The following is a 14807-nucleotide window of genomic DNA, read 5'->3' on the forward strand; positions in this document are numbered from 1 at the left end:
TGCATTAAACATGATTGACAAATATTCATTACAATTTACTTGAAATATAATAAAGTATTATTTTAGCAATCTATTGAGGAGTTTTATCTGTAAATCTGTATCAAAGAAGACTTCTCAAGAAACAGTTGAAGCAATGCCTAATTACAGAGAATCCATTTTAGCAATTCTAACACCTACCAGATTCATTTTCCAGTTATATGGTGACAGTTTCTCTTACACTTTGGAAGTAACATTTAAAACCCACACATTTTATGCTACCAGCTTACCTGTGAGAAACAGCTCCCCAGGCACCATGCTTATTTGTTAGTATGTTGAGTATCTTCTGTTTCAGCTGATTGGCTGTAACATGATCCCGATGCTTTGCAGCACTGATAAGATGATCACACATCTTCTCCTCCTCTCTTCTGTCAGCGGCGTACTGAGCACATTGTGACTGGGAATGAAAGTACATCTACTTGATAAAAGATAGGCTATTTGGGAATCACCTGAAAGTGGTAATTTACTAAAATTCTTTACATCGATAGCCAATGAGCTCATTAAGGTAATTTTAAGATGAACAGGACAAAACAATTTAAATGATTCTACTACTACATTTCATCCATGAAAAAGCTCTCAAATGTAGAATTTGAAATATTGATGGAAAATACAACCAAATTGCAATGAACAACATTTAACTACGCACCTCTGTGTGTATGTAATCATGGCTATGTCTTAAGGGTTGGTGTTGTAAAATTTTCATACATTCTCATTTACAACATACATATATATATAATATAATTTCGACTTCATATATAACACAATATTCAACTTCAAATGCTTTGTGTAAAATAAGAACAACGTAAATTTTCCCTTTCTTTCCTCAAATCCATGCTAATTAAATCCAATTTTTACTCCTATTAAAGATCCTTTAGAAAGGTCTGAAGGAAGTAAATGTAGCCATGGTCATGAAAATGAATCCATTACAAGTATCATTTTCTACCAGTAAATTACAAAAGCTAGATTATTCTCAAAAGACCCAATTTTATGAATACCTTTTAAAAAGACCTCAATTTTTGCTTGCACAAATTATTGTGCGTCATTTTAGAAGGTTTAACCAATACTTATTGCTGTAACACTTTAAGCTGAAAAGACCACCATCTTCTAATATACAAAAAAGCAATTACAGTTTAATAAAACTCATGGTGGATTGTGCTTTATTCTTCCTATTTCTGCACATTCTTCCTATTTAATGCAGATCTCATTAGCATTTGCTAAGATTATAACAGTGGTCTTTCCACTGCGTTACAGCTATTATTTCAAATAATCTATTTGAAAAAGAACAAACACTACACTAATTCATAAAGGGTTAATTCATTTTTCAATTTATCTTCTTGTAGAGAGAAGCACCAATTAGTACAATGATCTGCCTTTGTAATGAGGTTAATATTTCACCAGCTCATTGGACAGTAAAATTAAATTTTCATTTTTCTTCCTAAACAATTACAAAGGTTAACAAAATGGAAGTTAACTGTGAAGCAACCACTCTAGGAGGAATTTCCTTTGCCCTGATTACATCCATAGTGGGAGGATAACATTTATATGCTGGTCCATGGTCTCCCTTGCTGTTACATGGGCAGTAACTCAGTAACTCAGTGCAGTCTGGGTCAAGCGATTTCATCTATAATTATTCAATTAAAGTTTAAATGGTAAAAATAAAACAGCCACTCACATTTGCTGAGAGCAACAATTAACATGTACTTAAACCTAAAACTTATACTGATACTTATTAAAACAAAATGACAGATTTAAAATTATGCAAGAGAAAACTACCAGAAATCTCTTTGTTCTTACTACTTTCAGATAGGATGAATAATAAAATGTTCAGTATTATTATCATATACCTAATGCTATTAAAGACAACATATAAAATATTCTTCCAGACTTTAACCATCTCCTTATTTAAGTACACTTGAGGTTCATATTTAGCAGAGACTAAATTGCACTAAATTTTAGTTTATGACTTTCAGACTTTATCGTCTTTATCTAAAATATGTAGCTGAGCCTTTTCATGTGACAAAAATAATGAAAAAATCTGTATATGAAAAATGCATTGGTTTCTTTACCAGACAATAAGACTGACTTAAGGCTATTCCTTCAGAGAATTTAGTTAATATTCTAAATCCTATTTGCTAACAGAAGCTGGAAGTTAATTGAATATTCTCATTTTGTCTAGAGTTCTGACAGATCTTACATCTCAATGTATTCTTCAAAGAACAGATAACTCAATCTTCTATTGTCATCTCAGGTTACTGCATGATGCTCTGATAAATATCAAATGTTATATATTGTTGAGGCAATATGAAACTTCACTCTGACACACACTTAATTGTAAATGTGATTTTATCTAAGTCCGAAATATCCAGTATATGCCTGGTAATAAAGTTGTTGCATTCCCATATGACGAGTGTCTGCTGTCTGCTCTGACAGGATGAAGTAAAGGTTATGTGTATTCAAAATGACAACAGATATCTCTGTGTCTCACACTTTTCAGCTAGGTCAAGGAGCACAAGAACTAGTACATCAAAGTGTACATTTAAGAGAGCTGTTTCAATGAGATAAAAACCTCATCAAAACTAAGATTACTGGATTCTATTTCTAGCCACCAAGTGCTTGTTGACATTTTCTGACAGATGAATAAATTGATTATTATCATCAATACTAAATAAGTCTATCTCCATCCTAATAGAAGGTGACTTGCAAATTAAAATACAAGGAAGTTATGTTTGTGTATGTATATTTGCTTATATACAAATGTATTAAAAAAAAAAAGCAGATTTGGAAATAACTGATACTGAAGTGTTGGATAAAGGCAGCATGAAAATGCAAAACTATATTGGATAAAGTCTTGTCAAAAGTTAAATTTTAACTGTGTTTGAATATTTTTGCACTTTTAAAAACAGGAACTAAATTAATACTGAAGGAATCATCAAAAAAATTTCAAGTATGGAACTGAAAAAAATGTTTTTGAAATAGGTTTTTTGTATGTTTGCCTCATGTTCAAGTAATTTAATTTAAATTACAATACTACTTGATGAAAAAAGAAAAAGAAACCTGGCTCCTTTTAAGGAGAAAGAATTATAGACGTTAAAGAGTTACGGGATCCAGATGTTATGTTATTTCTTCCAGTACTTAAAAAAAACAGGCAATGTAAACAGAATCTTAATGTCAGTAGAGACTCCTAGCTAGCAGCTAAAGTAGGAATCAAAATGTCCCAATATATAATTTGTTGAAGGTAGATATTCTAAGCATATCCAAAATGTTCTGCCACAAATATCCTAAAATATTAATTCTAACAAAAGAGTTATATTTCTTACTTTCTGTGAAAAGCCTATATGCATTATCTGTTTTTCTTTCATACTGAACTGAAATATACTGTTGATAAAATCCAACAAAAATAATTAGTAATGAGGCTTACATTACAATTTGCAATAAATCAGGAAAGTTCTTTGTGAAGTTAAAGAGTCTGCCATATCAGTTTAGCAGACATTCTGATTAAGGGATTTCTTCAAGCTAATGTTTTCATTAATTTCAGTGAAGAGATGAGATATTAAACCGGTTCCCTGTGTTTGACATTTACCAAAGCTTTTAAAAACTAGTTTTGAAATGCCTTCAATATAAATTTCTTTGTTGGAAGAAGAAAATCTTTATTGCATGGGGTTACAGTCTAGGTGACAACTGAGTGAAAACAGAAAAGCAGAAATGCACCAACTCTCAGGATTACCTCAAACTCAGCATGCTTGTGGACATCTTCCGCTCTTTGTCGGTTCAAAATAAATTCTGCTTCATTTGCAACACGCACTATATGGTCTTTCATTGCATGACATAATAATCTAAAATAAAAAAAAGTCACAATCAGCCTTTGTATTTGTTGTACTTCAAATGTGTTATTTGAGCAAATTTGCTTAAAATGCAAAACATAAATTAAAAAAAATCACAGAACTACTATCGTGAAATCATTATGTGCCAAGAGTAACTTTAATCAAATTTTTTTAGTATTTGTAAGAACACAAAGAAATCACGTTACATGGAAAAAGATTGCTATTTCTTATTGAAGAAAATATATCCTTATAGAAGTAAATTTCTAGTATATTTTTCACAGTAGTCTCAGTACTACAGCCTCATTTAAAAAAATTTGATAACTGCTTAAACTCTAATTATACTATTAAATATAAATATTCAAATGTTGAAGTATAAAATTGCGAAATAATACATGCTTTTTAAAAACTTAAGTAAAAAATGAGTATTTCCAAATTTTTTTATGACATCTTAAACTTGAAGAAAAAATTAAAAAAAAAATTAAAAAAAAGAAAAAGATTAAAATTAGATTGAGAATTTCCATCATAAACTTTAAATTAAGACACTTAGAGAAAACCTCAAATACCATGATACACGTAATAAAGCTGCAACATAAACAACACTACATTGTTAATAATGCTGATGTTTTATTGGACAGGAACAATGAAACCAATTGTTTTCTTGTCCCTATATTATGTTCCTAAGGTCGCCTGCTCTATTCAAAATTTCTTTGCACTTCAAATCAGCAGAGAGGAAGTATCTTTCAGGCTGCAAAAATCTGACCGGACTGTCTGTTCAAGATCAGGAAGAACTGTTTCTCTTTGAGCTAAATTGGCACATGGTTTAGGCTTTTCCTTTTTGCAGCATCAGGGAAACATACTTAAGTTTAGAGATTATTATATTAGGAATATGAGATGCCTAGCCAACCCCACCCTAAGGCTGATGTCTGATGCTCAAAAGCAATTAAAAAATAAAAGTCAGGATTATTAGAAATGAAATGCATGATAATTGGATGTTACACCTATAAAATGAGAGTCCTGAATCCTATTCTTGCCTCCTTTGGTGTATTCTGACACCTGTGAAAGAGGGAAATACTTTTTCTGAGTTAATGTTTAACGTGGATATGTGTCATGGGAAGACATTAACGTTGAGATCTCTGTTTAGAGATAAGGACAAAGCAACTTGGATCAAGTTGATGAATACTCATGATTTGAATGAGCCTTTTTTTAATATCTCTTCATTTTTTTTCTCAGAAGTAAAATGTTTTTGACAAAGCATAGCCTAAAGAACTAAAGGTGCTTCCACTGTCCTCTTCAAAATTTAAAATTATTTTTAAATGTACCCTGTTGAAGGTGCTTTGCTATTTTATTAACGTTAAGAATTCAGATGTATGTATTCCAAATGAACATTTATGACTTTAACAAGATTCTCTGACATGAGGACTGGAATGAGAACTGGACTTTCTATGAAGAAAAGCTGAGGGAGTTGGGCTTGTTTATCTTGGAAAAGAGAAGCCTCTGGGGAGACCTCTTTGCAGCCTTCCAGCACTTAAAGGGAGCTTAGAAACTGGAGGGAAACCAAATTTTATAGGTCTCTAGTGATAGACAGGGGGAAACAATTTTAAACTAAAAGAGGGGAAATTTAAATTAGATGTCGGAGAAATTTTTTTCACTGAGAGGGTGGTGAGTTCCAGGAACAGGTAGCCAAGAGAAGTTATGGATGCCCTGTCCCTGGCCATGCTGGATGGGGCACTGGGCAATCTGGTCAGGAGCCTGATTTGGTGGTTGGCAATCCTGCCCACAGCAGGGAGGCTGCAACTAAATCTTTGAGGTCTGTTCCAAATCAAGCCTTTGGTTGATGGCCCTGCATGTGGCAGGGGGGCTGGAATATGATGAACCCTGGGTTCCTTTCCAACCCAAGCCATTCTATGATTCTATGATTCTATATGATGCTATGAGAAGATACTTGAACTGAACATTTAACATCTCCAGTCTAAGGTTATATCACATGTCTTTTTGAACTTATGAGATTATTGACAAAGGAGCAACTAGCTTGATTTCAAAACTTGAACACAAAGATTTCCTCTCCAACCCATCTAATGGACCTTTGTGCTCCAGAAACTGAGACCCCTGAACCACTTGGAGTTGCTGCAACTTTTAGACACCACATGAGACAAATTTCAGGTAGCAAAGAAATGCTCCAAGTCCTCAAGGTTCAAAATTCCAAAATCAAGACAATGAAAAGTAAAAGGCAACCAGTGAGTATGCCTGAGCACAGGGTCAAGATTGCCTGCAGCACTCATTATTATCTTGCCCTTCACTCATCTATTTTCTGCTCTAACTTCCTGCAAAGATTACAGAGAGCAGTCCTACAATCACATCTGCCAGCTTCTTCAGTCCTTGTGGGTACATTCTAGCAGGGCCAATGCACTTGTGAATGTCCAGTTTGCTCAAGTATTATTCCACCAGAAGTACACCTTCTTTAGTCCAGCCATTCAGCGTGGATTATGGAACCTGGCATTCCTGAAAGCTAGTCTTGCTGGTGAAGACTGAGGCAAAGTAGGCATTCAATACTTTAGACTTTTCACTACCCCAGGTAATTAGCTTAGTTTCTTCAGGAGAGGGAAATTATCTGCTAAGCAAAAGATGGCAGAAGTGTTTTACCTGGATAAAATCATAGCCAGCTAACCCTGACTGAATCTTAAATTCATACAGACACAGAATAACTCATTGTGTTGTCTTAATTGGGTTACACTTTATGAACACGCACAGTAATGCCCTCATCACTTTTGAATCCTACTAACTCAATCACATGCATAGCATAAGATTAGAATAAAAGAAACCTCAGACTTTTCTGGCAAGAGAACAAGTGCTTATGACTATCTTGCTGATAGTCATTAAAAAAAAAAAAAAAAAACAACAATAGAAATGACTCAAAAAGGATCCCAAACCAGGAAAAATCTTATATTTCAGTAGTATCAAAAGCCATCGATACACCAAAAAAGTTTCCTTTGAGAACTGCAAATAAAACAAAGGGAGAAAGACCAGCAAACTCACTCCTTCACTACAACATGCAGCCACACCACACCATATATATGCTTCTTAAGCTATATTTAGTTTATGAAACGTATTTTCATGAAATCTAGTTCATGAAATGGAAATGCAATTAATTCTCTCGTCTCTAGCACACCTTTGGAAAGCCCTCTGAAGATAAAAACTCTTCTTTTACTTTCTGATCCAAATGTATATTCTTCAGTAATCTTTACTGTTTCATTTTTATACAAATGCTGGCCTTAGCTTTACACAGTTGTTCTTTTTCATGACCTGATATTCCACCTATCCCTATTTTACTAGGCTAACTAAATCAACTCTCTTAAACATTTCTTGTATAACCATAATATCTCATAAAAGAGATTACTTTCTGGGTTGTACTTGTCACAGACTAATTTCACCTTTTCTGACAGAGCACAGTCAAAACTGGCAGCAGTATTCTAGACAAATGCTCAGCAATATTTACAAAGTAACATTTATGCTGCCTCATCTCAGTGGAAATATATTTTCTGATGCAATTCTAGAGTAGAGTAGTGCTTTCCTTTCGCTTAGCCCTATTTTCTAGTGTTTTGTAAAAATTAAAAAAAAAAAACAAAAAACCACACAAAAGAAGTCAATGATAGACTGGTCTCTTAGCCCTTCAGATATTTCCAGAAGATGAACAAAGTCTTTGTCACATATGCACAAGAATAAGACTTCAGTTTTTCATATTGTAGCATTATATAAAGTAATATGTAAATATTTTATAATAATATCGTTATGCAATGTTGTTAGTGTAGGTATGAAATACATCCATTATATTCTGGTTGATATTTCACACAACAGCCCAACTATGTTTTCCATCCACAAATTTCCATACAGCACTCAATTTAGAGGAAATGTCTATTCTCTGCATCTTTCCCAAGCCATTGTATTGTTCTGGAGTGAGCAAATCAAGTAAGAATGACTTTGAGGTGCAGAAATGCATAAATATTTGCAAAACAGTGGGAAAATCTTTAATTTGAGAACAATAGCACTCTTACACTACTTTGGCAACAAAACATATTTCTTAGTGACATCTCCTTATTACTGACAACTGAACATTTATTGTGACTGAATTTATACCACTGTTCACTCTTCTAATCTTCATCCTGCATTAGCCACCCTCGGAAGACTTTAGATGGACTAGTGTTTGAGACTGTAATTAATTTGGCCCTTTGATCTTACTGACCTCCACACATTAAGTCCTCGTGCAGGACTAATGAGCAGTCTAAGAAGTGTCACCACAGACTTGCTTTACCTTTTATAATGTTTTCTATCCAACTGTGATTGATCAAAACAGAACTGGTCTGGAAAAGCTTTTGGCTTTCTCCTGTGCAACCATGTATTCACTTGCACCACAAACTCCTGATAGAACTGAAGCCAAATGTGTTGCTGTGTCCTTCTTCAGATGAGCTCATCTCAGACGAACTGATGAGCAGCAAAACTTTTTAGTCTTTGAGCTGTAGTTCTTACAAGATAAGGCAGAGATGAAATATTAACTTATGATTTCTTTTTGTCAAGACAAGCTTGATGTGTGTTAACATTAACAAATGAACATGGTTAAAGCTCTGTTACTAGGAAATGGGCTTGATTTGTTTTTAAACTGAATTGAAGGACTTGAAGTAAGGAATTTACCAACAAAGCAGTCTGAGGTCACTTGTGACTCAAATCCTGGTACATGTCTATGGCAAACTGAGTTTTCTGAACAGATAGGTGTGAAATTTCCAGCTGAACATATGGAAAATGGAAGTAAAAACTAGAATTTAGATATGCCAGTGCTGTAAAATAATCATGATGAGGCTACAATGTCTGCTGGAATGCAAGTACAGAGCAGGCTGTACCTCACTTAAGACTGAAGTCTCAGATTATGAGAGATCAGATTGAGAGAATTTCTCAGGACATGCTGATTCATAAATATGAGTTATTTACAAATGTTGTTTAGGAGTAGGCAAGAAGTTACTTTTAAATCCACGTGGCTTGCTTTCCTCAACTCTCCCTCAGTAAGGTTACTTTAGAACTTTTATAGGTTAAAGCAAGATGTGAAAAAAACACATGTAAACAATTAGAAGTCCTAATGTTTCAGACACAAGGTTTATAAAGGCTGGATGTAGAATTCCACGTTCTAAGTCACTTAGTAAATAACCAGAGCCTGGGACAAATTTTTTTAGAGTTTTGGAAAAAGAGACAATTACAAGACTATACCCAAAGTGTAAAAATCATAAAATCATTGCAAACATTTAAATGTGAATTAAGATAGCTTGTGACAAGCAGAGCTATTTTTACACCTACCTAAAATGAAGTATGAAAACTTGTATTTTGCTAACTATTCTATGATGAATTTGCTACCTTGTAGTCAGTTATTCTTTGTAATAATCTTAGACATGGAGAGAAAGGACTCTTCGCTGTTATACTGCTAGATAAAACAATTCTGCTTATGTTACCAGTGTTTCTTTTATCTGAGATAAAACTAAGAAAGCAGATCATTCCCAAGCAGCAACTTTCAAAACAGATTACAAAATGAACATTTGTTATAATTTAACTAAGGTCCTGCTTCCTCTGCTCATTCCTGAAGTTCTGCCAAATCACATGTCCAGGGAAACAGATGTTTCTCTGATTTACTTTCATCAGATGCCCACAGCTTGATTTTTTCCAAGAAGCAGCCTCAATATATTCTGCTTTTCACCAAACACAGTTGTTTTGACAATTATTACTCTTAGTGGAATTCATAAGAAGTGAAACCTATCATTGAACTTGGTACCTATAAATTGGCCTTACTTGAACAGTTCCAAGCTCCACAAAATGAGGTACTGTTGTAAGTACTTCGAAAGCAAATTCCCATAAAATTTGGAAGGTAATGTCTGGAACAGGGGCCTGATTTCTTGCAAGAGGGCAGTAATGAAGAACTTTCTAGAGAAAATTTTGAAAGTACAACACGCAAAACAACTACTGGTCTGCAACACAAACACAACAGCAAGATAAACTTTTCAGAGGGCAACTATTAATGTTTCAGAAATGCCACAGAAACTATAAGAGACTCAGTATCACTTAGAGTTGACTACAAAGACTCTATTTCATTTTTTCTTATACAGATAAAATTGAAAAACAGAACATTCCTAAACAGCAAAGACAGCTGCAGTACAGAATATGGCATTATAAAGAAGCACATCTGACAGGAGCTTAATCTCACAGCTCAGCTGGAGTATTGATACAGACTTAGTGACAGGGACCATACAACAACAGAACTCATCTGTAAAAGACTGAGCACATTTGTTCTTTTATCTACATATTTTTATAGATATATTTATTTATATTGTTACAGGTATATTGTATTTATATGTTTATATAAATATATATTTATTTTAGTTTCATATATATGTGTATTTTTATCTCAGCTCTACTTTCTGGCTGGATTGGCATACATTGGATTTTGCATGTCAGACTGGAGTCCTTTGCACATCTTTCTATTAGTCTTTCACTTCCTGATACCCATGATGTCCAAATACAATGTGTCATGCATTCCTAGATGATTCAATACTGTCTCCTAACCTCAAGGTTATTCTTTCTCATGTGTGCTTGGACCTAACTAGTAAATGAGTTCTTCAGTGTATTCTTACAGATCCATTTACAATTGCACATCATAAATCAAATATGGCTAGTGGCATCATAGATGTACCCCCTAATATTGGGCATGAATGTTTAAGAATTGCAGACAATGAATAATGATGACTGTGAGCTCATTTAGCAGGAAGTAAACATCAGAACTGCCAAACTGCAATAGAAGATGTCCACAAGAAAGTTTTCTGCAATTACAACAATCCTAGTTTAGGTAATATGGAAAGAATCCAGTTTAAGTCTTCACTACCACCCATCCTGGATTTAATCAGCATTTCATGTAAATTAAAAGAAACACACATTTTCAGTCTTTTTAAACATTCTGCCACTCTTTCCAGGAAATTAGTGAAAAATCTCAGTGCAACAGAGTTCAAAAGGAAATGTCTGTCTGTGAATTTTAAATATATTTGGACGTCCAGGTAGGTCAATATGTAAAAGTGTATATTTTCTCTGCTACAGGCAGAAACCAGACTTAAGTACAGAGATAAAACTTTGGAAATTAAGCTTATAATTTAAATGTAAGAAGAAATACAGTCTCATGTTTCCTCAAATTTGTATTACGATCAGATTATTCCTACTATTTAAAAAGAGGAAATTCTGTAAAAAAAAAAAAAAAAAAAAAAAAAAAAAGGAAATCATTTTAAATGAAAGGACAAAATCATCTCAATTTATCAGTGTTATAACATAAAAGGACAAGGAAATGGAAGTAGATTGAGGAGAGTAATCTAAATCTGAAAGAATAACAGATAGTGATCTGCAATGGCTATCCCTGAGACAGGATAGACCCCTGAGATACTCCACTTGTCAAAGGCGTCAAGGTTAAGTACAACCAGCTAACCACAACCTTTGGAATCCAATCATACAGCCATTTTTCTGCATATGTAGTTGTCCACCCATCCAGATTGCAGTATTCTAATTATGATACATGAGTTTTGTGGGAAACAGAATGGAAGCCTTGCTGATGTCAAGGTAAATGCTTTCTACTGCTCTCCTCCTTGTCTACAAATCTACTTGTTTCATCATAAAAGATAAACAGGTTGGTGAGAGATGATTTAGCTTTCTTTGGTAAACCCATATTGACTCTGCTCAGTCACCTTCTCCTTCATATGGTCAGAAGTTTTTCAAAAGGTCTTACTGTATGATATTCAAAGGGACAGAAGACAAGCAGACAAGGTTACAATTCTCCACCTTTTTTTGACTTCTTTGAGTATGGTTGCACCATTTGCCTTTCTGAAAGCATCACTGATCTCCATCAGTTTTCTTGATCTTTCAGACATGACACTTAAGTACCCTTGCAAGACTCTCATTACCATCCAATATATTTCATCAAGTAACAAGGACTTGCATGGAACAGTTTGTCTCAAAGAACCTTGACCTAATCCTCATGCACTACTGATAGTTCTCCTCCTTGAACTCTTTCCAAAAACACAGAGGTTTGGTGAAAGCCGAGGCAAATAAAGCATTGAGTATCCCAGCATTATCTGTCATTAAATCATCCATTCTGTTCAGTAACAGGCTACATTTTGCTTGTTCATCCTATTTTTGCTACTAATGGAGCAGCAGAAGCTCTTGTTGTCCTTGATACTTTCTCCATGTCCTATTTCCAGTCGAGACTTAGCCTTCTTGACATCATTCCATACAAGCCCCAGAAATGATTCTAAATCTCTCCTTTCTATCAAGTTCCTACCTTTTACTTCCTGTTTAATTTCCTTTTGCATCCATTTCCATGATATATTTATTCCCTGACTAGACAAATCCGTCTCTTGATACTCTTGTACTTGAGTACTAGGATTACATGTTTTTATATTTGTGTGATGCTGTACGTAAAGGTCTGCCACCCTTCTGGAACTACTTTCACCTCCAAATCTTCCTCCTATGGGATTCTCCCTATCAGTTTCCCAAACAAGTTAAAATCTGCACTTATTAAGTTTTTAATTCGTTCTCCATTCTCACTTCCCTTGGTATCTTGAACTCCACTATTTCAGTCACTACGGGCAAAGCTTATGTTAATTACCACATCCAAACCCAATTCTCACATCCAACTGTGTGTCAGTTGGTTCATCCTGTATGAAGAAATTATATTCAACATTCTCCAGAAATCTTCTTGACTGCATGCACCCACCTTGTTATATCCCCAACAGATCTCCAGAAGGCTAAAGACTTCCGTGAGAACTAGTGTTTGTGATTCAGATACTCCCTCAAAGGCTTTTTTGGTTCCCTTGCACTGAATGACTGGTTTGAAGTTATTTCACACCATGTTGTCACCTTTACTATTTTTTCTGTTTGTCCATTCCTGCAAGTTACCCATCAGACTGGTATATGTCCGAAAGAAAAGCTCTATAAATTTGAGATGATAGAACGATACTCTCCCTCTGCCTGTCTTTCCTGAGAAACTCACATCTCCCCACCACAGCATTTCTGCAATGCAGAGTTGGCTATCCCACCAAATCTATTTCATTTCACTGATGCAGTTTTGTAACTGACTACGGATTTAATTTCTCCTGCTTGTTTTCAGGTTGTATGCTGTTGTTCACATATTTACTTGAGGTATTTTCTCCTACTCTTTCTTGTTCTTGTCACCTTGCACCCTTTTACTTTTGATCTTGTCCATCATCAGCCCACTTAAACGTGGGTTGTCATCTCCCATCCGCATCATTCCTAGTTAAACAAACTCTTCCCATGTCCTCTTTCACAGCCAACAGTGCAGATGCATCCAGCTCATAATTTAAGAACTCTTCTTGTGTGTATACTCTAATGAAAATCGAGAATATTGATTAAGCTGCTATCAGTGAATTTTTTGACATGTGTGATACTCTCAACATAACATATTAATAACATGAGACTGATAAAAAAAAGAAGATCAAAGTTCAAGATCATAAGCATCATGGCTCTAAATCTTTCAAGGACATTACACTCTGAAATTAAATGTGTTTGCAAATATATTTTCTTTTCTTAACAGTATAACTTAAATATATAGTCAGATACTCCTGTTATATTAATAGCTCTAGTTAAAGTAATAACTGTTATAACAGATTCTTTTTTATACTATTTAGTAATCACAAACACAGTAATCTGTATTGTAACCTATTTTTATCATAACTATCTAATGTAAACAATTAGTATCTTTAGTTTATAAATGAGAAAATATAACTTGGAGGTGGTTTTTTTAGAAAACATACAAAGAAAAAATTCAGGACCAATAAACAAAGCTCTGTTAGATTGTTTATAATTTAGATGCTACAAATATACATAACTCAGACCTTCCTAGGAAAACACTGCATAAGATGAGAAAAAACAGATACAAACCTAATGAAGCGCCAGATTTAAAATGAAAACACAGCTTATTAAAGTGATATAAAAATATCTTGACTTTTAAAAAACTGTTATGTTTTATTACAACTAGTTTTAATGTTTCATTTCAGAACATTTCTAATAAAGTCAAAGAACAGAAAGGTATTCATATGATTTAACACACAAACAAAAGTTAGGTGCTCAGAAAATCACCCTGTAGCATGCACATATCAGAACAGATAAACATCTAACTGAAGATTCTAAAATTATGACCCACCACGTTATACCTAATTCATACACTCTACCTTCAAATGAAAAACTTGCTCAAAACTGTTGATTTATTGTTCAAGAAACCTTACCCAGAAAGTCCTTAAAATTATTCTTAGTCTTCATTTTGCTTTTAATAATTTAAAATTCAATCATTATTGCACAGCGATTATATGCAATTTTACATCCCATTAACCCTGCTTTGTTTTAATTATAAAGATCCTTTGTTAGATTCTTTTAAATGATCCAGTTTATAATTTCAGGTTATCCTAGGGAGCACTTTAATTCAGCTGCACATTCATCAACTGTTTATGTCTTGTTAATTGTTGACAGTTGCACAATTGCATTCCCTAGCTATGATTGATGAATTGCATTCACAAGTTTAGCTATTAAGTAGAATAAATATTTATAACAATTTCCAGTTAGAAGACTGTTATCTTTATCCCCAAAAGGATAAATTAAAAACGGATGGGCTGATTGCAAGGAGGAGCATTCTAGCAATGTGCACACACTCGTTCTAAGACATGTTTATGACAAAAGTATATAGAGGAACATGTGTCTAAGGGCAGTTTGATTAGACGGTCCTTTGATTGCATTTAAGTAACAGTTCTTAAATATTACCTCATTTTGAAGATGATCCACTGATACCTGAATACTTAATTGCTAAAAATATGCAGATGTGCTATTTGTTCTGAATGAGCATTTTATCATGAGTGAGCAATCAGTAATATC

At 34.0% G+C, this 14807-nt stretch overlaps 1 protein-coding gene across 12 annotated transcripts in view; it reads right to left on the reverse strand.

Moving 5' to 3' along the window:
* The window catches only part of NBEA (neurobeachin), a 469696-nt gene that overhangs the window by 225147 nt on the left and 229742 nt on the right, over positions 1 to 14807 (reverse strand). For all 12 annotated transcript variants that reach the window (XM_085216030.1, XM_085216022.1, XM_085216029.1 and 9 more), the window contains 2 exons: positions 3761 to 3869; positions 267 to 433 (listed from right to left, as the gene is read on the reverse strand). In XM_085216030.1, the coding sequence (XP_085072156.1) occupies positions 267 to 433; positions 3761 to 3869 (276 nt within the window). The remainder of the gene's footprint in view (positions 1 to 266; positions 434 to 3760; positions 3870 to 14807) is intronic.

This window comes from Meleagris gallopavo, chromosome 1 (genome assembly GCF_905368555.1).
Source record: "Meleagris gallopavo chromosome 1, MGAL_WU_HG_1.1, whole genome shotgun sequence".
Lineage (NCBI taxonomy): Eukaryota > Metazoa > Chordata > Aves > Galliformes > Phasianidae > Meleagris > Meleagris gallopavo.